We start from the raw sequence: 27,860 nt of genomic DNA, 5'->3' as shown, positions 1-27,860 counted from the left end.
ATGCTGCCAAGCTCAGAGCACGATCAGATCGAGATCATACTTTGCTTGCCGCTGGCAGCTCTAGGATCAGATAGGCATAAAGAGAGCCACGTTTGCCGTCACCCTCCTCCACCCACAAACCCCCAATTTCTCCTCCACACCTTTGGAGCACGGCACACCAGACCCAGCTCAACTGGACCTCAGGATCACGGTCAATATCTAAGTATAGTGATTCCTCCCCCTCACCAAAACAGGAGAAACATAATTATACTACAGTACAAATTCCTGGGGTGAGATTTATCCTTTTCACAGAATGTGTTCACAACAACAACATAAACAGCAGCTAGAAAAACTTCTGTAACCTGGGAGGTTAGGTTATCCCATGCTGCTCTCATCTGTTTCTGCTCTTCATTTAGCCCAGGCACACTTCTTTTTGAAGACAACACTGGCAGAAAGGGTCTTTTCTCTTCATTAAACAATTCCATGAATGACAGCATTTCCTAGGGTTAAAATGGAAAGGCAATCTATAGTGGAAAACTACTACATGTAATAATTCCTAGAACCAGCTATTACTGTTGGAGGTGAATTTCTGGCTCCCATTTACTTCAGTGGGTGTTCCAGATAAGGAATGATGGAATAATAAAACCACTGAGGTCAATGGGAATCAGGCACAGTCATCTAACGGCAGTATCTGCGCCTTACAATATAACACTATAGCTGAATCTTTATTTAATATCATGTTAATACATTATTCCCAAGCAAATGCACAGTAATATCTCTAACTTTTTCTAGTGCTATAACTATTCAACTGTACTGAGAAAAATATCTTGTCTGAGACGAGGCGTAGTCAACATGGGGAACTTGAAGGAGAGAAGGATATTACATGTTAGATACAAAGCCTCTGTGTGCCACACAGATGTAGCCCAATGAGGGGAGGGGACAAGGGGGAACATTTCAAAATCAGTTACTTTTGCATTTTGGCTGTCAATGCACAGACTGTCAAGAAGGAAGTCAGACCAGCTGCAGAACATAAGAGTAAATCCAGCCTGTCTGACTCTGCATGGAACTTAAATAAGAGGAAGAGAAGAAAACACTCCTCCCTGCCTATTATTATATTCAATCACTTGTTTTCAGTCAGACTTTGTATGGGTTCATGTTCTCTCAGGCAAATTGTGACTATCACCCCACTATTAGTGTAGAGGGCCCAGGACTCAGCAGAACCACTAGCAAGGGGAAACACTGCATAGGGACTGCAAGTCCCATACTCTTCCAGAAGTACAGCTCTATGAGGTCTCCCTGATGGATGATGGGTTTGGGGGCAAGCTAGGGACAGTGCGGTATGGCCATTCTTCCCCTGCTCCTAAAGAGGGCAGAGTGCAACACCCATTAGGGGTTGCTGCAGCACTGAAGGTGCAATAGCACTCACTGTGTGTGGAAGTGGATAATTACTTCTCTAATGGCCCCATAAATCTCCCTTCTACGTACTCGGTTACCTGGGCTGTACAAAGGGAGGAAGCCATTCCCCATGAGTAGCAGCCAACAATTCCAGCACCCCTTCAGTGACAACAAACTGGCGCGAGACCTGCAATATTATCACCATAGTAACTGAGAAGTATATATCTGCATTCCTTCTGGAGAGGGAATTTTATCTTAACCCTTCCTCGGTGACTTTGCTTTATTTACCAAATCCAGTGACAGATTTGTGATTTTTTATTTTTTTTGTTAAATTTAAATCCTCAGATTGGACAATAACATGAAAAGCTACTTTTGTGGGGTTTATTTTAATATTTCTCTTTGCAAATACTATCATATTCAAAAATGTCACATAGTGCTACTTACTTGAAATTTTCTATAGCATGTTTCATTTTCTGTATCAACCAACAACTTTGTTAACTTCTTCTCTTGTGCAGTCAGCCAGCTCAAGGCCGCTTTTACTTTCCCCTGGTAATTGGAGCAGAAAATTCCATTTTTGCATTCTGCAAGTCTTATTTTTAGTTTGCATTGTGCCATAAAACAACACACTAGTGAAGCCTTCCCACTCACTAGAGGTCTGTTCCAAATCCCATTGAAATCAATGAAAAGACTCCCAGTGATTTAATGAGTTTTGGATCAGGCTCTACAAATAGATGAAAGCCAAAATCTTAAAACCTGGTGCCAGAAGTTAGTTTCCTGAATACAGTAAGGTAGCTTGAAACAAGTAGCCAGACTTCAGGGTGTTACAGGAACATTCTATCATATGTAAATAGTTGATTAATAGATAAAGGTGCCAGTAGATGGCATTCAAGAACATACAGCAATTATCCTGGGTTTTGTAGACCCAATAGAATTCTTGCTGTGGCCTCCAAATGGCTTTCTCTGGCTGCTCTTTATATCAGCTTCTAACAAGAAAGATCTGGGGTTGCTCAGAACTTCTGAAAATCAGTCTACTTCTATCTAGGTACCTCGCTATAAATTTGGGAGCTTGCATTTAGGCAACCAGGTCTGCAAATGCTGTTTGGAATACTTATGGACATCTTAACTAATAAAAAAGTGAACTTTGCAACAAAGTTTTTGTCTACACTATTAACAAAATCTACCGTGTTGGGGATTTTGGTTACAATAAGATAGAGACACACAAGGTTAGAATAAGCTCAGTTGTGTCATTGTAGACAAGATCACACCATGTTTTATAACTATGTTACTGAATCATGCTACAGGCTTTGCAAAGGAGGTGTTGAAATTCTCAATTAGAGTTATGAAAAGCAAAAAGTACACTCATTTGGCTTGGTTCAATGATAAAAGAAATGACATACCTGCATGTCTTCTTCAGCCACTGGTAAACTTCTGGAATACTGCAGAAACTGAGCCACATAAGTCATGATAGATTTTTCATCTGGACTGATAACATCAACATCTGTGAGAGGTAGCACACTATTAGATCATTCTTGCATATTTCTCAGTTTCATTGTACAATTATATTCTACAAAGCAATCATGAAAATTTACCAAATACAAATAAATTTATTTTCAGCATTTCAGTTAAAATTTCACTGAGAAAAACAGTATTAAACTGATTTTTTCCCTCAGGAATATTGTAATAGAAAACAGCAAATTAGAAAAGAAACGGGCAATTATCATCATCATAATGCAGCTTTATATTCTTTCTTCTAAAGGATGTTCCTGTAATTGTTGCCAAGTCAAAACTCCTATTAGTTCAGGTTCCCTATGAACTATTCAGCAAAGAACCTCAGGTTAGAGCATTCTTACTTTTATCATAAAGATCAGTATTTCATTTTAAACCCCAATCATCACAGTGATTAAATATTAAAAATTAAAAATTGTACATCGCAAAAGAAACCCCCAACAGTAAGTCTCAGACTCCAGCTCAACTGACTTGGGCTTGTGCTACAGGGCTAAAAATAGCAGTCCGCTTAGGCTGGAGCCCAGGATCTGAGACCCACTCCCATCACAGGGCTTTAGCCTGAGTGGGAATGTCTATACTGCTAATTTTAGCCCATACCGTGAGCCCTGAGCCTAAGTCAGTTGACCCAAGCTTTGGAACTCGCTGCCACAGGTTTTTTTCACAGTGTAGACGTATCCTTTGTTATAAACGGACCTTGGTTTGACAGTATCAGTATCAGACCTTATACCAAGTGTATGCAAAACAGATCATTTACCTTCAGGTTCAAGAAGTCTTGGAATATTTAATTCATGTTCTGCAATTTTAAAAGCCTCCTTCAAATTTTCTTTGTTGGCTCTACTCTTTGCTCTGTCCATGTCAACTAAATCTGGTCTTAAGGCATGGATGATAGCTAAAAAAGCCAGTCCATTCCTCCAGCTTGATTTGAAATCTGCCACTTTGATAGATCCATGCCTGCCCCAAAATCATAAAGAATAAAATGTCATGTTCTGTTTTCTCAAAATATTTAATATTCAGTTATCAATACAATGTAAACCATGTCCGACTGGGCCTAATCCAAATCCCACTCGAGTTACTGGGAATCTTTCCAATGAATTCTGTGGAAGCTGAGTCAGCCTCATTATGCGCGGTTAAAAACTAAAATATTTGTATCATGCTTAGTATTATGCTTAGTATCAAGCTTTTACTTCTTGCTATGTGCTGCAAGGGAACTTTGATGACCAAATTTTCTTTTTATATTTATTACATTTAAGGCATTTATCAATGCCTTTTACAGCACAAAAAACAACAAATGAAACACTAAGCTTAGCCAAGTGCAACCCAGATATTTTTCTACAAGCCAATAGGGGTCAGGCATCTTGCTACCTGAGGCCTTTTTGAAAATCCCAGCCTTAAATTTATTACATTACTTTTGGAAAGATTTTTTTTTCCCCACAATGTTCAACTCAATTAGGACTAGAGAAATGAAAAAAAAAATATTTGGAGAGGGATCCCACAATTTCTACAATGCATCTGGTGTCTAGATGATAACTGGTGTGCACAGAAGATGCATGAGTCAATGAGTACTGAGAAAACTTCTCAAAAAATGGTTTCAAAACTTCTCAAAAAACGGTTTCTGTATGTGGATATGATGGTATCTGAACAGGGGTTAACGCAGGGTATCAGTAATCTTTCATGATTAAAACGTGAGGGTCCATTGATTTAAAAACCAAAGTTGGTCTTATATATATATATGTTATAGCAGTCACTGATATGTTAAACCCACTCTAATCACAATCAAATCGATTATACCTATGCTGAATAAAGGCGGGCAAAAGAAAAATGATGATTAGAAAAGAGAGCGCTTGCATTTACACCCAAAGCCCATAGCCTTAATAAAACAAATGAAAAATACAGAAAATGTAGGATTCAACTCCTGACAAATGCTGTATATACATCCAGCAGAAAGCACCTGCTGTGCTGACAAACACTCTAACTAGGGTGACCAGATGTCCCGATTTTGTAGTGACAGTCCTGATTTCTGGGTTTTTTTCTTATATAGGCTCCTAGTACCTCCCACCCCCGTCCTGATTTTTCACATTTGCTGTCTGGTTCTCCTAACTCTAACCTTCCACTAATATGAATGGATCATTAGTGGGGTGACACCTGAAAAGGTAACCTGGAGAGCTAGAAAGAAAGGGCTGATGTTTTGGTAATATTTTTTAAAATGTATTTGTGCCAGACAATGGTTTTTCAAGGATATTCAAATGTAAAGCCCTGATCTTGCAAAACCAAATGCATATGATTAGCACTCTCATTTAAGTCAATGGAATGACCTGCAGCATGTCAAGTTAAGCAGGTGTATAAATCTCTGCTGGAGCAGAGCCTGAGCCTTCTTAACTCTATAAAAAGTCCCTAGCTCATCAGACACCTTCTTTTGACTTGTGCAGTGCTCTGGGGGGAAAACGCATGAACTGGGATGCTGATTCTTTTCTAGGCATTCTGCTTTTTTTGTTCAACAAATTCTTGGACGATTAGTGTAACTTTGTTACTAAGAGAATCAGTAAATCCTAATCCAACAGGATTAAAACTGGCAAAGCATGCAAGCATTGCAGTAGGCACATTACACAGAGAATGGAGACAGCTGATAAAAAAGAAAGGCAAACAAGCCAATTTATCAGTGTTTTATTTGTACAGTTAGCTCCAACTTTTTATATTTAAAGGACCCCTGTCAACATATTTAGGCCCCAAATTGAAATCCAAGCTTTGTTAGAATTGTTGTGAAATGTCAACTAGATTCTAATGTGCTACTTTTTTGTTATATCTAGTAATCAGTCACTAAGAAATTAAACAGACAAAATATAGCACCTTTATAGGGTAACACAGTAAAAATAAGCATGAGATACAGTTTATAAGCCTTTCATGATACTTACACTGAACATTGCTCCTTCACCCACAACAGGAGGGCCTTTTTTGCAGACATCTTCCACCGTTTCTTAATTTTACCTCTTTTTCTTGCCTGTGGGCTTACAGATGAGTCGACAACGCTCGAACAATCAAGAGATGGCTGATTATAACTACTACTAAGGGTCCACGCAAGTTCTTCAATCTACCAGAGACAGGGGGAGAGTTTAACAATGCTTCACTCTGAAGAATAATCACAGAGATCAGATGCAGAGAACCATTAAGAATAAGAAATTCAGTATGATTTTATTATAGCTGAAGCTGGTAGCCGAATACTTCCTCTTATAAGACTGTTTTCAGTAGCTTATAACTCTGTCAACTTTAACTGTTGGGCTGATATACTCCATGCTGAGTATCTACCTCAAGCTGAATTTGTTTGGAACATTTTAGCCAAAACAGTTAAGCGATTTCCAAAAACAAAACTACAGAAAAATACATTGTTTTGCCCATTCTGGTGACCTTTTCTTTCAAAAGCTGTGGCATACCGATACTTTGGAGTAGGGGTTTGAAATTAGGTAGACCTTTGTGTCCAGAAGGTGTCTTGTTCCATCCCCGTTAAAAGCCATTCACCCAAACTTAATTCCCCAAAGATTCTGTCTGCATTGAGCATGCTCCAGCCCGGGTTGAGAAGAACCTTCCCTGTTGCAGCTCTGGCCTGCTACAGGCTGGGCTGGGCCCAGGCACCAGACCAGAGAACAGGTAGCTGTCTCTCCTGTGCACATACCTGCAGGCAGAATCTGGACCATGGTTTTAAACCAGTTATAAAAAAAATTAACATGCACATCACACTGCTGTCAATCATATCTTGTTCCGCTAACAGGGACTCTAGTACCCATTTCAGAGAAGCAGCTACAATGTCCAATTAGAACATATTAGATGTTTCGTCTCTGAGCTAAGACTTCAGGCATACAGCATAAGAAGCGTTTTGGCTTGTGCTTATGCATAATTCATCTCATTTTATGACGATTTCATGCCACAATTTTTTGTTCTTTTTTTTCTCCATTAAAAATACTTTCCCACATCACTGCAATACTTACATGAAAATGTAATATAATTGTCCAAATTAGGCCAAGCACAATGGAAGGTTTTCCTTCAATAATGTCAGCAACATGAATATTTATGAGCTTGATCTGGAAAAAGAGGATCATTGTTAAAGAAGGAACATGTTCCACAAACTAAACTGGTGTGAAGAGTGAATTTTAAGGTTAACTTTAATACTCACTGATTTGTTCTTTAAAAATTTCAAGGCATTTTCTACATTGCTTCTGCACTGGAAGGTGTTACATCCTTTCTCCCGTGGCTAAAAAGTAAAAAGAAAACATTGCACAGTCAACATTGCACAGCTTTTAGATTGTTCATCAATAAAGGTCCAAATTCTGCAAAGACTGATGTCTGATTTTGCATCCATTGACACCAGTAGCAAAGCTTCCATTGACTTAAACGATGCTGCATCAAGACCCTTGTGAGTAGTCCTTATCTGCAGGAAGCCTGCTCCTTAGCACAGTACAGCTCAAGCGCAGGGCCAGTAAGTTCTTGCTGCTTGAGCCCTAGCAGCAGGGACAGCTGGTTCTGAATGAGAGGGCCTGCAAGCCATGGGACAGTTGTTCCTGGCAGTGGAGGGTGTGACAGGATACTCACCCACTGACTCCAGTGGGACTGCTAACATGCTTACAGTTAAGCACATGCATAAATCTTTACAGGATTTAGGCCAAAGTCAGGATTTCATTCCTTTATTTTATCTTACCAGTTGTTGACCTGAAAGTACTTCCAGCAGGTCCAAGAGCACACGACCTTCTTTGACGTCTGTATATAGATCTGAGATAACGGAAGGAGGAGTATGCTGCAAAAGTAATACATTTAGGTGCAAGTTATATACTGAATTCTGAAATCATCATCAAGCAAAATATCACTGATTGTTTTGCTTCTTTTTTTTAAAAAGTTTTCATTTCTTTGCCCCTTTTTTTTGTTCCACTTACCATTTTTCTGCTTATTTCAATAGTACAGTACAGAAAATGGATTTATTTTAAAGCTGAGGGCCCCAGTTCAAGAAAGCATCCTTGTTCAGGAAAGCACGTAAGTATGTGCTTAACTTTAAGTAATTAAAGCCAATTAACTTTAAGCACATGCTTAAATGCTTTCCTGAATAAAGGTGGACTTAAGCACCCGCTAAAGCGCTTTCCTGTATTGGGGCCAAAATGATCATGTTTCTAGCTATCCCTTTAAGGAGGCTAAGAAGAAGAGGTAACTCAGTTTTGATGCAAAATTTCCAGTAACTAACTTTGAAAAATATGAAGGTCAGAAAGAGCAGTTGATTAACATTGTTGCTTTTCACCAATGAAGCCTAAGGTTTGAATATTGACTCTGGAGATAAGTGATAATGACCTTAATGTTGCTTGCTATTGGCAGACTTTGCAAAACCATGTTGAGGCTGCCCGTCTCTGCTCAAGAAGGTACCAGCACTGGAACAGCTGGCATGCCACAGGTCAGGACCAAAGTGCATTGACAGAGCAGATTTGTGAAAGCTTACAAGTACCTGCCCCCTCTGCAGCTATTTCTGTTAATCCTTGACTTTCACTGAATTAAAACAATGTTTTAAATGCATTCCAGTGTAGCACAAATATACAACAATAAAACTAACAGCCTATGATAATGCCTACATAACACCACCACCAAAAAACCCCAACCAAACAAACACAAACACCACACAAATATATAACCACACACACCTGTCTCTGCCACATGCATGTTATTCAACAGTTAAAACATATCTTTCCAGGCTAATTTTCCCTGTTGAACCATGAATATTTAAATTTGTTTGGTTTATTCATTCTTTTACATTTTGCTCTCCAAAGTACAGTTCTAAATTTATTCACAAACAACAGCAACGACAACAACAAAAAACAACAACTTGTTTAACATTAATTAAAGGTTGCTCTCCTCAGTAAACAAATCATAAAAAATTAGGAAATGCAAAGTAAAGGATTAAAAGTTTGTGAAGTCAAGCATTCTTGAGTTAGGAAATGCCAGAATGAACATTGCTCATGCAATCTTAATTCAGTCCCCTTGTGCATATGCCTTATGATACAGTCATTAATTACATGATCCCATATTATTACACCTCTACCCCGTTATAACACCACCCGGTATAACACGAATTCGGATATAACGCAGTAAAGCAGTGCTTGGGGGAGGGGGAGCTGCACGCTCCGGCGGCTCAAATCAAGTTCAATATAATGCGGTTTCACTTATAATGCAGTAAGATTTTTTGGCTCCCGAGGACAGCGTTATATCAAGGCAGAGGTGTATTATTTTACAAAAACCCTGGTTCATTCAGTGCACAGGCTGGATCTGCTCTGGGGATGAATTGGGATTGTGTAGTTAAGGAGCCTGTTGTCTGTAGGACCCCTGCCACATTTGCTGCAGAAGTTAGTAGGTGTGTAGTGAATGAGCCAGAGGCCAGCAGGAAAACAAAGGATGGTCTTGTGGTCAGAACAGTTCAATGCCGCCCTGAAAACTTGGATTCTGTCCTTGCCTCTGCAACGGAGTTCCTATGTGATGCTTGGCAAGTCATTTACTCCAAACTGTTCACATAGTCACTTCTGCATGTAATTAAAGACTGTATAATAATCATACCCACAGGGGCACCGAATTAAGGTTCTTTGGGCAACATTCATTCTGGCATTTCCTAATTTGATAGTGCTTTGACTTTGCAATTTTTTAATCCTTTTATATCCTTAACTTTGTACTTCTTACTTTTTATGGTTTGTTTACTGAGGAAGGCAATCTTAAAGATTGTTAAACAAAAACTTTTTTGTTATTGAATTTCCTTGTTTTTTTAATAGAAAGAAAATATTTTATATATGTCCTATTTAAATAATAGAGCACTTCTATCTTTGTTGTTTTCAATGTATACTTCATTATCATTGTTACCTTTGTGAAGACCCATTATTCACCACACGGTGTCGTGTTGACAAATATATTCAAAGTAATTAAATTAATTTGTATTCACATAAAACACTTGGAAAACCACAAGAAGCACAGAAAAGGGGCTGTCATTTTGTAGCTTTGTATTCATGTAAACATTTTTGAGGAAAGTAACAATTAATCTTGAAATGAAACAGTACAAACCCAAACAGCTCAGCAGTAACTTATCCCAACACAGTATGCTTTCATTACAATTATTCCTGTGACCTATCATAGTCTGAGGCAAATCAGTTATCAAAGGCAGCCATTGCCATGACAAGAGGGTGCAGTGTTGCAGCCGTGTTGGTCCCAAGCTATTAGAGAGACAAGGTGGGTGAAGTAACAGCTTTTTTTGAGCCAACTTCGGTGAGAGACTCTTTCACCACAGAAGTTGGTCCAATAAAAACTATTACCTCACCCACCTTGTCTCTCTAACAAGCAGGGCTGGTGCAAGGAAGTTTTGCGCCCTAGGCGAAACTTCCACCTTGCACCCCCCAAGCCCTGCAGCAGCTCCCCATCCCCCCCTCCGCCCTGAGGCGCCCCCCACTGTCCTGAGGCACACCCCTCCCTGCGGCAGCTCTCCCCCCCTGGCCCAGGGAGCCGTATGGTACCTCCCCACCCCAGCTCACCTCTGCTCCACGTCCTCCCCAAACACGCTGCCCCTGCTCTAATTCTCCTCCCAGGCTTGTGGCGCGAAAAAGCTGATTGGCGCCGCAAGCCTGGGAGGCGGGAGAAGCAAAGCAGCAACTGCGCGGTGGAATCCCCGGGCTGCTGGCGGCGTGCTGACCCAAGGGAACCTCTGGGCTGCCGGCGGCGGCTCAGATTCCTTATCCCTCCAAGTACAGCGGCAGCTGAAACAGCTTTACAAAATTTGGGGGGGGGGGCACCGCTTTTTAGCGCCCCCAAATCTTGGCGCCCTAGGCAACCGCCTAGTTCACCTTAATGGTAGCACCGGCCCTGCTAACAAGGGTAACAGTGACTTTCCCCAAGCGTGCAAACAAACTGGGGTAGGGTGAGTGATGAGTGGTAATCGCTGATGTCACAATGTTACAGCTCATGTGACAGCAGAGGGCATCAAATGTATGGGGGTAGGGGGAAAGCAGGGGAATCTAGCTTTTTCACTGTTCCTGTTTTCCAAAATTTCCTAAATAAACAACAATATAGCAATATAAAATACACATTGGAGATCATTCCTCACATATATTCATTAGTGAGTGAAATTTGCTTCAAATTTCCCATGGCATGTTTACAAAAAAGGGGTTTTGAGATACAGAACCTGAAAAGCATTTTGGATGCAACCTTAACTATTATTGCAAGACAATAAAACAAAACTGCCTTCCAGAAACCATTTTCTTACCTTTGCCAACTGTAAATTTATCCAACTAGTGAAGGTTTTCTTCTGGATGCATTCCTGCTCCACTATGAAAAAAGAAAAATCACTTAATTAAACAATTTGACTATTTTTATTTCACTTTTTCAAAGAGAAACATGGAATCCATCTCAAATCTAAGTTCTGTCCTCAGTTATCTCACTGGGTTTTTTATATAGATTTTAATATTATTTTCTGGAATCTAACTGGTATTATCCTCCATTCAGAAATGAAAGCATCTCCAAGGAGCTCCACAACTGGAAAATGCACTCTTAGTGGATTTGATGGGGCTTGATCTGAGGAAAAGGTCCATCCACGCAGAGAATCCTAATGTTCTTTAAGATTTTTTGTAAAAGCTCAACTAATGCAAATAGTAAAATGAACAAATGAGTCTACAAAGCAATAGGTCTAAAACAGCTTGGGCCTCAACTTATTTCTAAATGTGCCTCAAATGCTTTAGGCCTTTTGTCAGCATAAATCGACTGTTGCAATTCTAAAAGTTCAGATCTAGGGTAAAATTGTCAAAAGTGTCAAAAATCACTTACGGTTTGTCTACACAGGGATAAAAAACCTGCGCAGGCCCGGGTCAGCTGACTTGGGCCCACAGGGCTCAGGCTCCCAGGCTGAAAAATCATTGTGTAGATGTCTGGGCTCGGGCCTGAGCCCCAGCTCTGGGATCCTGTGTGGGTGAAGGGTCCCAGAACTCAGACTCCAGCCCAAATCCAAATGTCTACATAGCAATTTTTTAGCCCCACAGCCTGAGCCCCCGAGTTGAGGCCGTGCTACAGGGCTTTTGTCCTTGTGAATACATACCCCGAGGGGTCTAAGTCCCATTGACTCTGCAAGAAAACCAAAAAACTCTCTTTCTTTCCCTCCCTCCTTTTTATTTAAGACTCCCCCCAAAGATCTAATTGTGTTTAATTCTTCATTTTTATACAGTATAGCTAACAGGAATAGTATGTGAATTGGCATACGACTACAATTATTATCAAATGCTCTCATGTGACTCACATTAAAGGCAGTGGGAGCTGCATGAACAAATCTAAAGGCATAGTCTGGGCCACAGTAATTTTATTTATTTTGATTTCTCTGGTGTCCCTCCCAGGCTTTAGGCTTATATTTCATTCAACTTAGGTTGCTACCAACCTTCCTCTCCCCTGACAGCTTCCTACTACCTGAATCCCACCTGATTAAAGCCATGAAATCTGAGGTGCAAGGTAACAGGAGACCTATGGTATCCAACTAGAAAGATGATTAAACCAGCCAATTAACTTAGCCACTTAATGAGAACAAATTCTGACATGTGTACAGTGCTTACCCCTCTCTCTTGGTTCCACCTTGTATGCACACTCATGGGGCATTTTGAAAATAGTGCTCTTGTTAGCTAAGTTGTGTAACGATGATTCTAGAACACTGGTTAAAACAGACTGAAAAGGGTAGGGGAGATCTCACTGCACCAGCCTGGCAGAGGGAATGAACTTCATCTGCAAAGTGTGATTTTCATCCAGATGGGGAGAGCCAGTCGTACGCCCTCCACATCGTTGACACCATGCAGGATGCGAGGAGAGAGTGCAGGCAGAGTGCACCAGAAAGGGAGTGTCTGCTTGAGAAGTGAGCTTGGGGATCTGCACTTACATAGATCTCGAGGCCCAGAACTCCTACATATAGGGTACAGAGGAGCAACGGCTATACCACCCGTAGGCTGGTATTGAGGTTTCAGAAAGGCTGTCTGTGACCTACCCCTCAGGCTGGGAACTGGTGAATTCCAAAGCCCCCCACCTCACAATTCCCCAACACCATTCCCCAAACAGCCAGGCTTTGCGAGAGGAGGGATGCCAGCCCAACACCTGCCTGGGAAGGGATGGGGAGGGCTGTGTCTCGATGGCCCTCCCCTCCCTCATGTGTGAGGGGAAAGAAGACCAAAGACGGCCTGACAGAATTGTCCAGGTCCATTCTGCAGTCACTGCGGTGCCCTGTGCACTGCTCCAATCTTGTGCCTGCCCATACAGCCTTCAACCAGAACTCCCACTATGAGGTAGAAGGTGACTGGATCTGAGAGCGATGGGCTGCTGCTCTGTGGGCACCCAAAGCCTAGCAACCATCTAGGGGACGGAGTTATCTCTAACCATGTAATGAGTCCAGATTCGAAACTGGTAAGCAGCTTGCAGAAACAAAAATGTTAACAAAGAGGATCATGTGAAATTGAACAGCCCTTCTGTCCCAAAGCCTTCCTGCTATATGACTGCACAAATAATCCAAAAGATAAATATGAGAGAAAGTTTGTTCACTTGGCACTGCAGGCCAAATGCACAATTACTTTACAATGAAAATCCAGCAATTCCCCTGTAGAAAGATCCCAAAAACATATGCCCATAAAAAACGCCTTACTACTCTGCTCGAGAAAATGAAACCCATTTCACACAGTGCAGCAAGTACTTTATTATGCTCATAGAATATACAGTGGTTCTCAAACGTTTGTACTGGTGACCCCTTTCACATAGCAAGCCTCTGAGTGCAACCCCTCTTATAAATTAAAAACACTTTTTTATATATTTAACACCATTATAAATGCTGGAGGCAAAGTGGAGTTTGGGGTGGAGGCGGACAGCTCACAACCCCCCACGTATTAACCTCGTGACCCCCTGAAGGGTCCCAACCCCCAGTTTGAGAACCCCTGAGCTAACACAAATTCCCATTCTAAAGCCCCAATCTTGCATCCGACTTTTCTAGCATCAAACGCTGCACCCATACAGAGCTCCATTATGTGAGCCTCCGTATGGACAAAGGGGCAGAGCTCAATGCAGGATCTACACCTAAAGAGGTAGATAGCTAATTCTGGTTCATATTTCTAGATCATCTACCAAAGCCTTAATACTAAATCTGCCCAGAATTAAATATTCATATTCTGCACATCAATAATACTTTGCATGATACATCTAAACAATCTTTCTGTGGTTCTCCATAATCCATCATGCTTTGTATCTATTATTTGTAATAGTACCACCCTGACTCCACCACAGCAAAGTATGTAGCACTCTATTTTCTCTTGTGATTATATTATTGTTCATTTTTTTAAAATGAACATTACAACAAAATAAAAAAGGAGAGAAGACTGTGTGCATGCAGAAATATAATATTAAAATAATTTTTGTTTTGAAAAAGGGGATAACCTTAAAAACATTAACAGAAATACAGTGTTAGAGGCAAATCATAATCACTACTGCTCTAGGAATTAGGTAAACAACACCAAGATATTAGATTCAAGTTAGCACATAAGCAAACCACACCCCTTTGCTATGTTTCAAGCTGCAGAAATATCATGGAGCCTTTGCCAACTATTTAACTGAAATTCGAGTGGGTGGTGGCTACCGGCTGTAGCAGGCAAGCACAGCTCGTATTTCTACGGTTTGAAAAGGAGCGTATACCCAAGACTCAATATTTCACTGAAGCCAGTGGTTCCGTCTCCTTTCTTGTCCCACCTGTAGCTCACACACAGTGTGCTGTTGCTGAGCCAAAGAACTAGCTTTTGGGCCTGATTCTGAGAGACAGTGAGGAGCCTTAGGCCCTTTCACATATCTTTTGCCTCTATCAGTTGCTAGTTGCTTCTGATGTTCATGTTCAAAAGTGTTACACAATATGGGCCTGATCCTGCAAACATTTTCTCATGGGAATAGTCCTTACTTAGGCAGCTAGTCTCACATGTTGAACTGGGGGGCAGGTAATTTACTAACCTATTTAATGGTGTCAGATATTCTCCCCCCTATGCAGGATGCATTGGCTCCTTCTACTCCCCTTCCCTCCCTGCTCACTCTCCTGCCAGTTGCTCCTAAGGGAAAAACCTATGGTGCAGGCCCTGCAGCCTATAGCTGCCACTGTGCCCAGACAGCATGAAAGCAATGCAAAGGTGGGGGGAAGGAGTTCTTTCTCCTTCCTACACCCTGCGGGGCTGCGTAAGGATTGAGCACACATCTAGCCTACAGCTCGGTTTACTTTCCTGACCCATAAAAAGAACTGTCATGAATCAATAACAAGCTCTAGGACAAGAATAGCCAATAGCTCACAGAGCTCTTTGGATAGTAGCCAGGTGTAGTACAACATTCAGATCAGTATACACACATCTGCCCATGCACACCACACATCCTACTCTAGACATGTTCCTAACAGAGCGGCAGATGGTTATTTCTTCATTTTTATGGTGAATGTGTATTTCCCCTAGGCCACTGCTCCAAGGCTTTAATGATTTATGAAAGCTCAAATTCTTGTATCTATCATGTGGTTAATTAAAAAGGATTTTTATTTCTAGAAGTATGAATGAGTTCTTTGTTGGCCATTTTAATACGACTCTTGGATTTATCTTGCCCTAGTTTTCACTAGTTTGACCCAGAATAAATAAAGCTATCCAAAAACTAATAAAGCACTTCCTTCACCCCTGGCAAAATCAGTGCTCAAATTTATCATGCCAGAAAATGGAGCTGATGAGACAAACATGCATCTGATAGTTTGAGAACACCTGAAAACCCTCAGATTTTCTCTTGCTTTTTAAAGTCAGTCTTTAAAGAATAACTTTTTTGGGGAACAATAATAATTAATCTGTTACATATAATAATTGATGATAAAGAGAAACTGTTGGACACTTATTAGTATGTCCTGAAATGGACAATCACAGCCACTACTTAATAGGCTAATCAGTAAAGGCTGGGTCATCGGCATGTGATCTAGCACATAGTATGGGGCAGTGCACCGCTGAACTGTTGCAAGAGCATCCCAAAGGAAAAAGTGAGAATCAGGGAGTTGCAATCTCCCAGCTAGACTCCCCACTGCTCCAGGAAAGGACTACTCTGTGATACATATAGATTTGTCACAGCACACACACTCAGGTATGTCTACACTGCATTGTAAGACCAGGGTTCGAATTCAGGCTCAAATCTAACCCTCCTTCCATCAACATACAGATCACACTCACCCTGGGCTCAGACCCAGGATACCAGGATCCCACGGGGGTGGAAGGTCCAAACCTGAGTCAATCTGGGACCCAGGGCTCAAACCCTATTGTTTTGCAATGTAGACACAGCCCCATTGGGCTCATGCTCTAAGAGTCCACCAAAACTATCCCACAATTCTAAGGACTGATTTTCTTTGTCCTCTGGACAGTCCAGTTTGGTGGACAGTCAGGTTTTCCCATGCTGCACCATAAACAAAGGGTTGGAGTGATCACATTTTGGATGCTAGGAAGTCTGGGGTATGGGTGGTTGGACTCGGGGCACACATAATGCACTGTAGACTCTGAAGCCCCAGATTATGACCCATGGTTCAACAATTCCTAATCTAGGGTTACAATGAGTGTAGACACTCAAACCCTAGGTTAACAAACCCAGGGCTGGCTAAGTTGATTCTACTAACCCTGGGATGACATTGCAGTGCAGTTATGCCTCTTCCCACCTCCTCCCATCCTTTCCTGCACAGCTGCATGAAGGTGGGATGTAGCAGCACTGAAGAGCCTGCTTCTCCCTGCACGCAGGAAGTAGCGGTACAGTGCACCAGCACAAGATGGCCACAATTTGGCCCTGAGTGCTTGTCAAAACATTCTGATACAGGTTATTCATTAGCAGGAGCTCTGGGATATCACAGCCAGTGAAGTACTGCATGATTTTTTTTAGAGATATGGATTTTAAACAGTTAAATTACATTATTTAAAACAGCAAATTTAAAACAGATTTTAAACAGCAATTACATTATCTTAAAATAATTGAACCAATCCTGCAACTTCATTTATTTCTATCTTATTACCATTTTCATTTGAACAGGAAAATTACCTCTAGCATAGCCTTGCCCATCCCCCTCCTTTTCACAATTCCAGTTAGCTGCAAATGCTGGGCAAGTCCTTGCACTTTTAGAAAAATAATTACATATTTGCCGTATGGGCGGAAATTCAAAACAGAGCTTTCTATTTATTCCGTTCCCCTCCACCAATGAATGCAGTTTCATTCACCCGTAATAGGAAGGCAGAAAAAGAAGTCTCCAGAGCTGATGCTAATGTCCAGCCATACAGTGTTCTGTTATCAATCAGTAATAAAGATACTTTCATCAAGTTTTATGAGACTGTCCAAAGCCAAATGAAGTCAACAAGAGTCTTTCCATCGACTTTAATGGGCTTTGGATCAGGCCCTATGTGTTCAAAGTGCTGCACAGATATTAATCAATTAATCACATCACCCCTCTGTGCAGGAGTTAAATGTGAGCCCCTGACCCCAAACCACCTATTTATGACTTCCCATTCCCAGAAATTGAAAGCAAATTCACCAGCCCACAGACACCTTCATCAACTCATGAAGTCTCATTTTACTGAGCTTTGTGACCATTAGGTTTCTATATATCTAGATATCTAAGGTACTTCTATGTCCCCCATTATTGTGGTATCTGAACCCCTTCATCTTTATTTATCCTCACAGCATCCCTATGAGGTAAGACAGTGCTATTATCGCCACTGAACTGAGGCACAGAGAGACTAAGTAACTTACCCAAGGTCACATAGGACCTCTCCTCTGGAGCAGGAAATCTCCTGCATTCCAGAGTAGCACCCTAACCACTGAACTATCCTTCCTCTTCACTGGGGATAGGAGTGTTTATTTTACTCATTTTCAGTGTTAGGTTTTTACTCTTATTGTACCAGGTAACTTCTTAGACCAATTGTTTTTATAGGTTTACTTGAAAACTGAAAGAAAAATACCCATAAAAACTTTTTAGCATATCTCATTTACTGTTTGCATCCTAAGACCACATACCAAAAAGCCGCATGCCATGCAGTTGCTATGTGCAATCAAGAAGTGAACTGCAGACAGGATGCTGGGATTTACAGCAGACACTGTAAACGGGATGTAAATTTCACTATAAGTCCCCTGATAGGAACTTTTCCATTTTTAAAAGTGACTCCTGAAAAACCAGAGCCAGTGTTGTTTAATGGACTCTTTCCTGTTCTAGCTAAAACCCAGAAACCCTAGTTGTAATAAAACAGCAATCTGGATAGACCAGGGATTAGGTTAGACCACAGAGGATTACCATCTAGGAATTCCCAGTTTGCGTAATCTCTGGAATACCAAGTGCGCCTGACAGGTACATACTCATGCAAGTAAAATAAAGGAGATTCAGTTAAGCAGAAGACAATTTTGGAAAGAAGCATGTAATCTAATATAAAATGCAGAAAAAACTATCCACTTATCACTATTTGTGAGGTTTCAAGTAAACAGAAAACACAGTTATTCTTTCTTCTTAATCATTCAGGGACTATTCAACACATTTGAATTAAATTAAATCATTGCAATATGTTAAATTATTAAACACACCTAAATAGTTTCTGCTCTTATCCTCTTATGTTATCATCCTTTTGGGTGCCATCAAATATTAATATATACACATCAATAAATAAAGACAACAACTGAGCACCTACACTGCTAATGATCTGTTGAAAGGCTACATGCTTGAATTTGTATTTAGCTCCAAAATCTAACCGGCTGAAAACCTGCTTTTTTTATCCTCCCATCCTCCCTACACTATTTGTGTAGTGGAATTTTGAGGTCACACTGATGCTATGACACCTAACATGATGCAATCTAATAAAAATAATACATTACTCCAATTTATGCAAATTTGCCACCACCAATCAACTTTACAAATAAAAAATATAAATTGGGACTTGTACACTCCACTGGCCATACACCATCATTTTAATCCTTTTCTACACTCCATGAAAAAGACAGAGCAGCGTATAATTGCATAACTCAATAGTATATTTCATATTCTGAGATACTGTCTTTATTTCTATCATCAGCACTGAATCACAGGGTTAAGTGGCCCTCAAACAGGTTAAGAAGGGGAATTACGCTCCAGTGCTGATGTTCAAATTGGCTCAGCAAGCACTGAAAGTAAATTCTGTATCCTGCCTAGGCTTGTTCAGCAGGAGACCACACCTACCACCCCTATGCATCTAGGCTTGCCTGCCAGGAAAATAGTATGGGAAAAGGTGAGCTGGGGAAAGGACCAGTGTGTCCCTTTGGGACACTTACCAACCCATCCTAGCCTGCATTAAAGAAATGAACAAAATCTCCTGCTGCAAATAGAAAAAAGCCTCTAATCGGCTCCAGATACCAGTCCAGCTGCCATATCTCACTGTTAACCTCCACCACCCATACACCCCTGCCCTCACACCCTTTCCTCATTTCAAGGTAATTTCTGTATTATCCCAGACCTGCTTCGCCCAGTAGCTCCCAAACCTTTTACCATTGAGCCCTGCTTGTATCAAAGGAAATGAGCCCAGGCCGCCTTTCCCCATGTACTAGAGCAGAAGTCCCCAATGCGGTGCCCGCGGGCACCATGGTACCCGCCGGGGCGTCTACATGTGCCCGCGTACTGGCCGGGGGACAAGCATCCGCCGACAAGCAGCGTCATCCAGAGGCGTCACCGCCAAAATGCCGCCAAATATCGGCGGCATTTTGGCGGCGGCCCCTCTGGATGACGCTGTTTGTCGGCAGTATTTCAGCAGTGACGCCTATTGACGTTGCCGCTTGTCAGCGGCATTTTGGCGGATGCTCGTCCGCCGCCACGGTCTTCCGTTGCTCGTCGTCTGGCGCCCACCAGACGAAAAAGGTTGGGGACCACTGTACTAGAGACAACATTTGCATATAATTGTATACCAGCCTTTGGTGGCATACATGGTTACTAAAGGGCAATGAGCTACGTGGCCTTGCCAAAGCTCAGCGAGAGGGTTTCTATGCCCACAGCATAGAGAGGAAAAAAAGTGACCCAAACTGAAACCGGAGAGCAGCCTGTAAGTTTCTCCATTGGACCAGGACTCCAATAGAACCACTATTGGGAGGGGGGTTGGCAGCAGAGCCCCCAGACTGCCCCTTGCACCACCCAGCCAACAAAGCACGAGGGCAACTGGGTACTGCCTCCTTCCTCACTGCTATCACACTGGTTGGACATCTGCAAGGAGGATGTGAGGAGAGCAGAGAGTCCTGCTGTCAGTGGAATGGCACTTGGTGGCCAGGAGCAGTCACTACAGAGGAACATCTGCTCAGTGCTTGAAGCTGTGCTGAGTGCATGGGAGAACGTTTAGCTGAAGCTGGAAGAAAGAAACACAGAAATCTAACAGAAAATCTCAGGCAGACATCTCTTAGTTATAAGAGTGTAAATAAACAAGTGAAGCAAGAGTTTTAGGTCCCACAGAAACACTGCGCACAGTTTGCGACTGTCTGATTTAGGCACCGTGTATAAATACAATAGAGGCAATATCCCTTTAACTAATGCATCATGTATTGGGCATGATCTCCAATACACTCTGCCCAGGCAGGAGCTGCCCCTCCTTTATTAAACACTTCCCACATGAATGATAAATATTGCAAACATACACCCAATCAATACAATGGGTCCACTTCCAGACTTGGCTGCAGCCCCTTGAAGTGGCTATGCAGAGCCACCACATATTAGAGCAGTCTCGAAGGCTGCTCTAAGTTATGCTGCATGCCACATCAGACCCTGCAGCAGCAGAGAATATTGGAGGTGTACAGCACTGACAAATCCTGTGATTTTACTAAGAGTCTCTCAAGAGTTGGTGTCTTAAAACCCTAGTTGCTGGAGTCATGTGATTACATACAAATCTCAGCTTTCATTTAAAAATAATAAAAAGTTTTTAGCCCTCCAATGGTCTGAAAACATGACACTCTAAAGACTCGAAAAAACAGAGGAAAATATATGATTTATGAGATTTTTTTAAATCTCATGATTTTGGGACCTGATTTGTGATTTTTGAATGCTTGGGATTGGCAATACTGGGTGTAAGGTCACCTGTGCACCCTCCTCCTCACTCTCCTCACTTCCTGCGTTGTACCTAGAATCTGACCCAATATTTTCAAGCTTTATTAAACTTAATTTATATCTTCTTAAACCATCTAACTACAAAGAGTGACTCACTATGAACCAAGTTACATTTCTTCCTTTTACCTATAGTTTTTTTTTACCACGTCTTTTCTTCTGTAGTCAGCTATGACAATTTTAGGGGAAGCTGTCACACCTCGAACAATTTTCCTTTCTACAAGTTCAGTAGCTAATGCAGCAAATGCAGAATACTGACATTAATTTAACAGATTTAACAATGACATTAATTTAACAAACTAATATCATAATCTTGATGGCCACGGGGTGTGACAACCTGTAATTTTAATATTTCATAATCTTTTTCTAGCTCTGCATGTTGTATATCACTGAGTTCTCATAAAACGCATACAAATTTTCACTCAGTGGAGCTACACTGATTTATGCCAGCTGATTATGTATCTATGTGTATTGTGGTAATACCTAGGAGTCCCGGTCATGGACCAGAACCCTATTATACTAAGCACTGCACAAACACGGAATAAAAAGATGGTCACTGTCCCATTAAGTTTACAATCTAAAATGAATTGCTCATCTAATCTAAACTGAGAATTTGGCCCTTTCATATATTAGTAGAATGGTTAAATATTCCTTCGACACTATTAGAACTATTGCTTGGCTGTGACCAAGACTGACTGAAAAAATTATAGACTTTGCCCCTATAGCAACCAGATTAGATCAATGTTGTGATGTCCTTGGATGCCTTCCAGGTAAAGTAATGTACTGACATCTGAATGTATTATCAAGACTAGTCATCCAGACTACACGCCTGCTCAGTTTTTCTTTTTTCCAATACTAAAAGATATGCACTAGTTTTAACCTGTGCATTATACAAAACTGATCATAAATCATACAGTTAAGAATTATAAATAATAATAGGAGATATACCAATCTCCTAGAACTGAAAAGGACCTTGAAAGGTCATTGAGTCCAGCCCCCTGTGTTCACTAGCAGGACCAATTTTTGCCCCAGATCCCTAACTGGCCCCATCAAGGATTGAACTCACAACCCTGGGTTTAGCAGGCCAATGCTCAAACCACTGAGCTATCCCTCCCCCCCATTAAGATTTTCAAAAATAACATCCTAATGATAGACTTCTAAGTCCATATTTAAGCACCTACATAAGTGATCTGATTTTCAGAAAGTACTGAGCAGTCACTCTCTGAAAATGAGCCCTCTCTAAGGTGTCTCAAGCTGAGCACCCAAAAACTGACAAACACAAAATCTCCAGACACTTTGAAAATCTTGCCTCTAGAAGCTTAACTTTAGGCTTCTATTTCTGAAAAATCTTAGCTTTAGCGTTTGCTCTTGAATTTCCCTGTTATTCCCACTTCCCATCTGTTACTGAGGATCTACTGATTTCAAGGCAAGTGGTTTCTGTCTATTACCTTAAGAAATATGTCTTTACTTCTTCTAAGTATATAATTCCAGTTCTGTAATTCTGCCCCAAAGGTTCTACCAGGGTCTCACTTCTTAGTCTGTTTTTGTATTTATATTTTTAATTATTTTTTGTAAAGCATCTTGAGATGTCTTAGGCTTGGTCTACACTACAGAGTTATGCTAGCATAACTACTTCGGCTAGGAGCATGAAAAATTCACATCCCCTAGGTTGCATAGTTATGTTGGCAGAACCCCCACTATACATGCAACTAAGCTGATGGAAGAGTGTTTCTGCTGGCATAACTAATGTGGTTTAGGGAGATGCTGTTGTTATGTCAGCAGAACTCCTTCTGTTGGCACACAAAGCATCTACACTAGGGGTCTATTCTGGGACACCTATGCCAACATTGACTCTGTAGTGCAGACATGGCCTCATGTGAGAGCCAACCACATGAAGCGTATGCCAACAGAAAGAATTCTGACAAAAACAATTAGGCCCAATTGTGTTGCCATTTCAACAGAGCTGAAGCACTCAAATTTCTTCAGCACAAAGATAATGTATAACCTCTTGACATTTTAATAAATGGGGCTCTTACAGTATGTCTACACTACACTGCAATTACACTGCAGGCTGACTCAGGCGCATGGGGCTCTTTAATTGCAGTGCAGATGTCCGTACTTGGGCTGGAGCCTAGACTCTAGGACCCTGTGAAGTGAGAGGGTCCCAGTGCTCGGGCTTCAGCCTGAGTTGGAATGTATACATTGCAATTAAACACCCCTCAGCTCAAGCCCTGTGAGCTCGAGTCAGCTGGCACGGGACAGCCAGAGGTGTCTAGCCGCAGTGTAGGCATACCCTTAATCTCTGGGCTATTGGACCTTGAATTCTCCATTCCTTCAGTATGGCGGCCAGTTAACTTAAAAATTCAATTTCAATTTGTTCAGAAATAACATGAATATTATTTCAAAGCAAAATCCCCATCTATGATTAGGGTCCTACCAAATTCACGGTCCATTTCACGGTCATAGGATTTTTTAAATTGTACATATCATGATTTTAGATATTTAAATCTGAAATTTCATGGTGTTGTAATTGTAGAGTCCTGACCCAAAAAGGAGTTGAGGGGTTGTGGTACTGCTGCCCTTACTTCTACGCTGCTGCTGGCGGCAATGCTGCCTTCAGAACTGGGCAACCAGAGAGCAGCACCTGCTGGCCAGGAGCCCAGCACTGAAGGCAGAGCTGCTGCCATTAGCAGCACAAAAGGAAGGATGGCATGGTATGGTATTGCCACTCTGACTTCTGTGCTGCTGCCTGCAGAGCTGGGTCCTCAGTCAGCAGCCACCACTCTCCAGCCACCCAGCTCTGAAGGCAGTAGCACAGAAGTAAGGTTGGCATGGTATGGTATTTCCACCCTTACTTCTGCGCTGCTGCTGATGGGGTGCTGCCTGCAGAGCAGGGCTCCTGGCCAACAGCCGCCACTCTCTGGTCGCTCAGCTGTAAAGGCAGCAGCACGGAAGTAAGGGTGGCAATACCTTGACTCCCCCCCGAAATAAACTTGTGACACTCCCCCGCAACCCACTTTGGGTCAGGACCCCAGTTTGAGAAACGCTGCTCTCCCCATGAAATCTGTATAGTATAGGTTAAAAGCACACAAAAGACCAAATTTTCATGGGGGGGAGACCAGATTTCATGGTCCATGATGTTTTTTCGTGGCCGTGAATTTGGTAGTGCCCTATCTATGATCCTTTGTAAGAATAACACTATCTCCTGACTTAAAGCTAGAACTTACTTTTCTGATTCTACTTCATGCTAAACACACACACCTAAGTGTTTACCTGAGGCAAAATTCTCTCTTTAGATGCTCATGGGCATTTCCCACTGACTTTGATGGGTGCTGCAAATGTGCATCTGAGGGCAAAATGGGGCTATACTTTGTGTGCCTTTTTAGAGCAGGGGCGGGCAAACTTTTTGGCCTGAGGACCACATCGGGTTTTGTAAATTGTATGGAGGGCCGGTTAGGGGAGGCGGTCATGCCCCCCTGGGACTCCTGCCTCATCCAACCGCTCCTCTCATTCCTGACGGCCCCCCTGGAACCCCTACTCCAACCCTTCTCCCTGTTCCCTGGCTGTCCCCGGAACCCCTGCCCCTGCTGCCCCATCCAACCCCTGCTCCTTCCTGACTGCCCCCCGAGACCGCTGCCCCCATTCAACCCCCTCTTTCCTCCCCAACCACCATCCACATCCCCACCCTCTGACCACCACCCCGAACTCCCCTGCCCTCTATCCAACCTCCCCTGCTCCCTGCCCCCTTACCACCAGTGGCTGGCAGCGCTACAGCCGCACCACCCAGCTGGAGCCAGCCACGCCGCTGCCACCGCCACGCAGCTCAGAGAACCGGGTCAGGCCCAGGAGCTCCCAGCCCTGCCGCCCAGAGCATTGCACTGGCAGTGGAGTGAGCGAGCTGAGGCTGTGGGTGTGGATGAGTCTCCCGGACCAGGAGCTTGGGGGCCAGGCAGGACAGTCCTGCAGGTCAGATGTGGCCCGCGGGCCGTTATTTGCCCACCCCTGTTTTAGAGTAACCTTAGGCCATTGGAAGTTTTCTGCTTGCCTGTCTGACTGTAATGAAGTCAAGTGCAAAAGGAAAAGATATCAGTTAGAAATAAGTTTAGCTTTAGATCAGTGGTCCCCAACCTCTTTGTCTGGTGGGCGCCAGACGAAGGACCGTGGCGGCGGTCGAGCATCCGCCGAAATGCCGCCGAATTTTGGCGGCATTTCGGCAGCGATGCCTCTCGATGACGTCGCTTGTCGACCACCGGCCAGGATGCAGGCGCATTTAGATGCCCCCGCGGGCGCCACCGCGTTGGGGACCGCTGCTTTAGATCATTGTAAATACTAATGAAACACAATTCATAGCTCAAGAAACATTTGTGTAGATAAGGATGACAGAAGACACCTTGCAGATTTGTTTTCTGCACGAGCTTCATCTGTCTTCAATGTTTTCCTTCAAATAAATCAGAGAGTAACTTCACCATAGGTAAGCCATTGGGAAATCCTTTTATAGAGGGTGATGCAGCCCATCTTCCCATAGAGCAGACAAAAAACTGAAAAAATCAGCTTTGTAATGGACTTGATCCTGAAATCAAGATCAGTTTTTGCATGCAGAAAGACTGTAGGATTGGCTATCAAAGAAACCAAACAAGGAAACATAGCATACTGCAAACATTTAAACAAAACTCCCTATTAATGTGAAACACAAGTACTGCTATTTCAAAAACACATTCCAAAACTTATCCAAAGAGACACAAGTTTAGGGAAAAATAAAATTCTTCTCAGCCCTGCACACTCCAACAAATAGTTGAGGAACCTTTAGCTTATTATTTTTAGAGCCCAATTCTGCCTCCCTTGCTCAGACTGACCAGCACCTTATTACTCAAGTAGTCCCATTGAAATAAAGGGGACTGCTTGCTCTGTAGGGTGTGACTCTGTGAGTAAGGAGGGCAGAATCTGGTCTTTAATGAGTTTGTGTGGAAGCCAGAGAGATTTTATGCTCATTCAGGCCCTGAAATATATATCCACAGGGGACGGAGACAAGAAAGAAGAAGAAAATGCAGCAAGACTATTATCTAAAGCAAAGACTATTTAGTGCTTTCCACTAATAGCACATAAAAATTAGGCAAGCAAAGGCATGTTTTAATTTGCAGAGATACCTAATAAATTATAGGAATTGTGTAACTCTTTAATAGTTCCCTTGACAACTGTTTACAGTAACGTGTTCAGCTAAGGAAAACAAACTGTGAGCAAATCTGTTCCAAAAAAGGCAATGACTCGGTAAATACCATGAAGAAAAACTCAGTACTGTGTTTCACTTTACAGTTGAAAAGCCTCTGGTGAGATATTTACAGAAGTCTGTTTACAGCACAGAAATAAATGGACTATATCTCATACTATTTTTATGTTTTAATGGATTTCACAGATTTTCATTCAACTTGCACACATCCACAGACATTTGCCAAAAACTTACATGAAAAGTTACATGAAACTTGCATAACTTACCTTGCAGTGAAATATGAAGATCATCTATTTCGGTGGAAGATTGCTCCTCAGCTAATGGAGATGATTTCTTACATGCCATATTAAACTTCAGGACGATTATATCATTTCCACATTATTTCAGCTGACAAACTGAAATGAGAAAGAAAAAGAAAAGTTAGGAGATCAGCACCTCTGTGTTCTCATTAAGAACTGGTGCTCTTAAATGCTAGTCTGATAGGAGACATGCTTTATTTTTTTTCCTGCTAAGGTGTTTCCTTAGCTTATGTAGAAAAAAGTGACTACGCCTACTTTTTGAATCATAAAGTTATTGTCCCTTGGCTCTATTCAGGTTATTTCTAACGGCTGGCTGAACTCCAGAATTCAAATAATGGCTTCAAATGTGTCTTGTCATGAAAAGGAAAGCAATGCAATTAGAAAGATTCAAAACACGGTAGGCTTTTTGTAGGAAGTCAGGTTGACAAAGGCTCATGTACATTTGTTACTGACTAACCCAAAAGGTTTTCTTTAAATCTTTATATTTTACAGACTTCTTTTCCTGCTTGGTAATTGTTAGAGCAGACTGGAAACAATAGCAGCTGAGCCTGCAAAGATTACACAATTAAAGTGTAACAAAAAAGATGATGGTTGACATAACAGAACAATCATTCTTGCTGTTCCTATCTGTATCTTAGCTACTCCTCTTCTCCCACAAAGTCTATTTCTCACAAAGGAGTTTTATTTTCTAGCCCTCGTTTTTTCCCTTCTGTGGATGCCTCCCCCATCTCTAACGCCATCTTAGAGAACAATATGCAGTATCCTTTTTTTTAAAAAGTAGTCTTATGTTTTTGACTGTGGTAACTACATTGTTTAACTATACAGTGGGAGAAAAACTGGCCTCTCAAAAACAGACTGATTTTTTTTTCAAAAAGTTAAAAAATTAAATGAAGTCAAACAGATCTGACCTTAAACAAACTCTGTTCACAAACAACAGAACATTTTCAGCACCAAGTATAACGAGTGGCATGCCCAACTCTTATTATTTATTAATATTTAGAGTTGTGTATCTAAACTCCTGATCACGACGCGGAAAATTAACCCCTCCTTTCTGTGTTTATTTGGTTCAATCTGTGTTTATTTGGTTCGAATAAATGGCTAACATTTAAACCTGCGAAACACTGAAAAAAACATTCTGCCTTTCTTTCCTACATACCTAGTTGCTGGCAGGGCTAGCTTTATGAACGGTGGGGCCCGATTCGAGTACCTGGCGGCGGTCTAGGGCTTCGGCGGCACTTCGGTGGTGGTGGGGTCTGCTCCAGGTCTTCCGCAGCACCAAAGGACCCCCTGCCGCTGAAATGCCACCAAAGACCGGGAG

General features: G+C 41.9%; 1 protein-coding gene across 8 annotated transcripts in view; it reads right to left on the bottom strand.

The window, feature by feature from the left end:
• The window catches only part of SYNE2 (spectrin repeat containing nuclear envelope protein 2), a 237,632-nt gene extending 210,563 nt beyond the window's left edge, over positions 1-27,069 (bottom strand). For 7 of the 8 annotated variants that reach the window (XM_045015450.1, XM_045015451.1, XM_045015453.1 and 4 more), the window contains exons 1-11: positions 27,000-27,069; positions 26,510-26,638; positions 11,141-11,202; positions 7,565-7,660; positions 7,043-7,120; positions 6,858-6,950; positions 5,790-5,965; positions 3,635-3,831; positions 2,772-2,872; positions 1,819-1,920; positions 342-479 (exon numbers count right to left, since the gene is read on the bottom strand). In XM_045015450.1, coding sequence (XP_044871385.1) covers positions 342-479; positions 1,819-1,920; positions 2,772-2,872; positions 3,635-3,831; positions 5,790-5,965; positions 6,858-6,950; positions 7,043-7,120; positions 7,565-7,660; positions 11,141-11,202; positions 26,510-26,588 — 1,122 coding nt within the window. In that variant the 5' untranslated portion in view covers positions 26,589-26,638; positions 27,000-27,069. Of the gene's footprint in view, positions 1-341; positions 480-1,818; positions 1,921-2,771; positions 2,873-3,634; positions 3,832-5,789; positions 5,966-6,857; positions 6,951-7,042; positions 7,121-7,564; positions 7,661-10,412; positions 10,541-11,140; positions 11,203-26,509; positions 26,639-26,999 lie in introns of those variants that run through there. The other variant, XM_045015458.1, reaches the window with a different exon arrangement.
• Positions 27,070-27,860: the final 791 nt, after the last annotated feature.

The sequence above is a fragment of the Mauremys mutica genome, chromosome 4, assembly GCF_020497125.1.
Source record: "Mauremys mutica isolate MM-2020 ecotype Southern chromosome 4, ASM2049712v1, whole genome shotgun sequence".
Lineage (NCBI taxonomy): Eukaryota > Metazoa > Chordata > Testudines > Geoemydidae > Mauremys > Mauremys mutica.
Note: the sequence above shows the minus strand (reverse complement) of the source record. Positions and strands in the feature narration are given on the sequence as shown.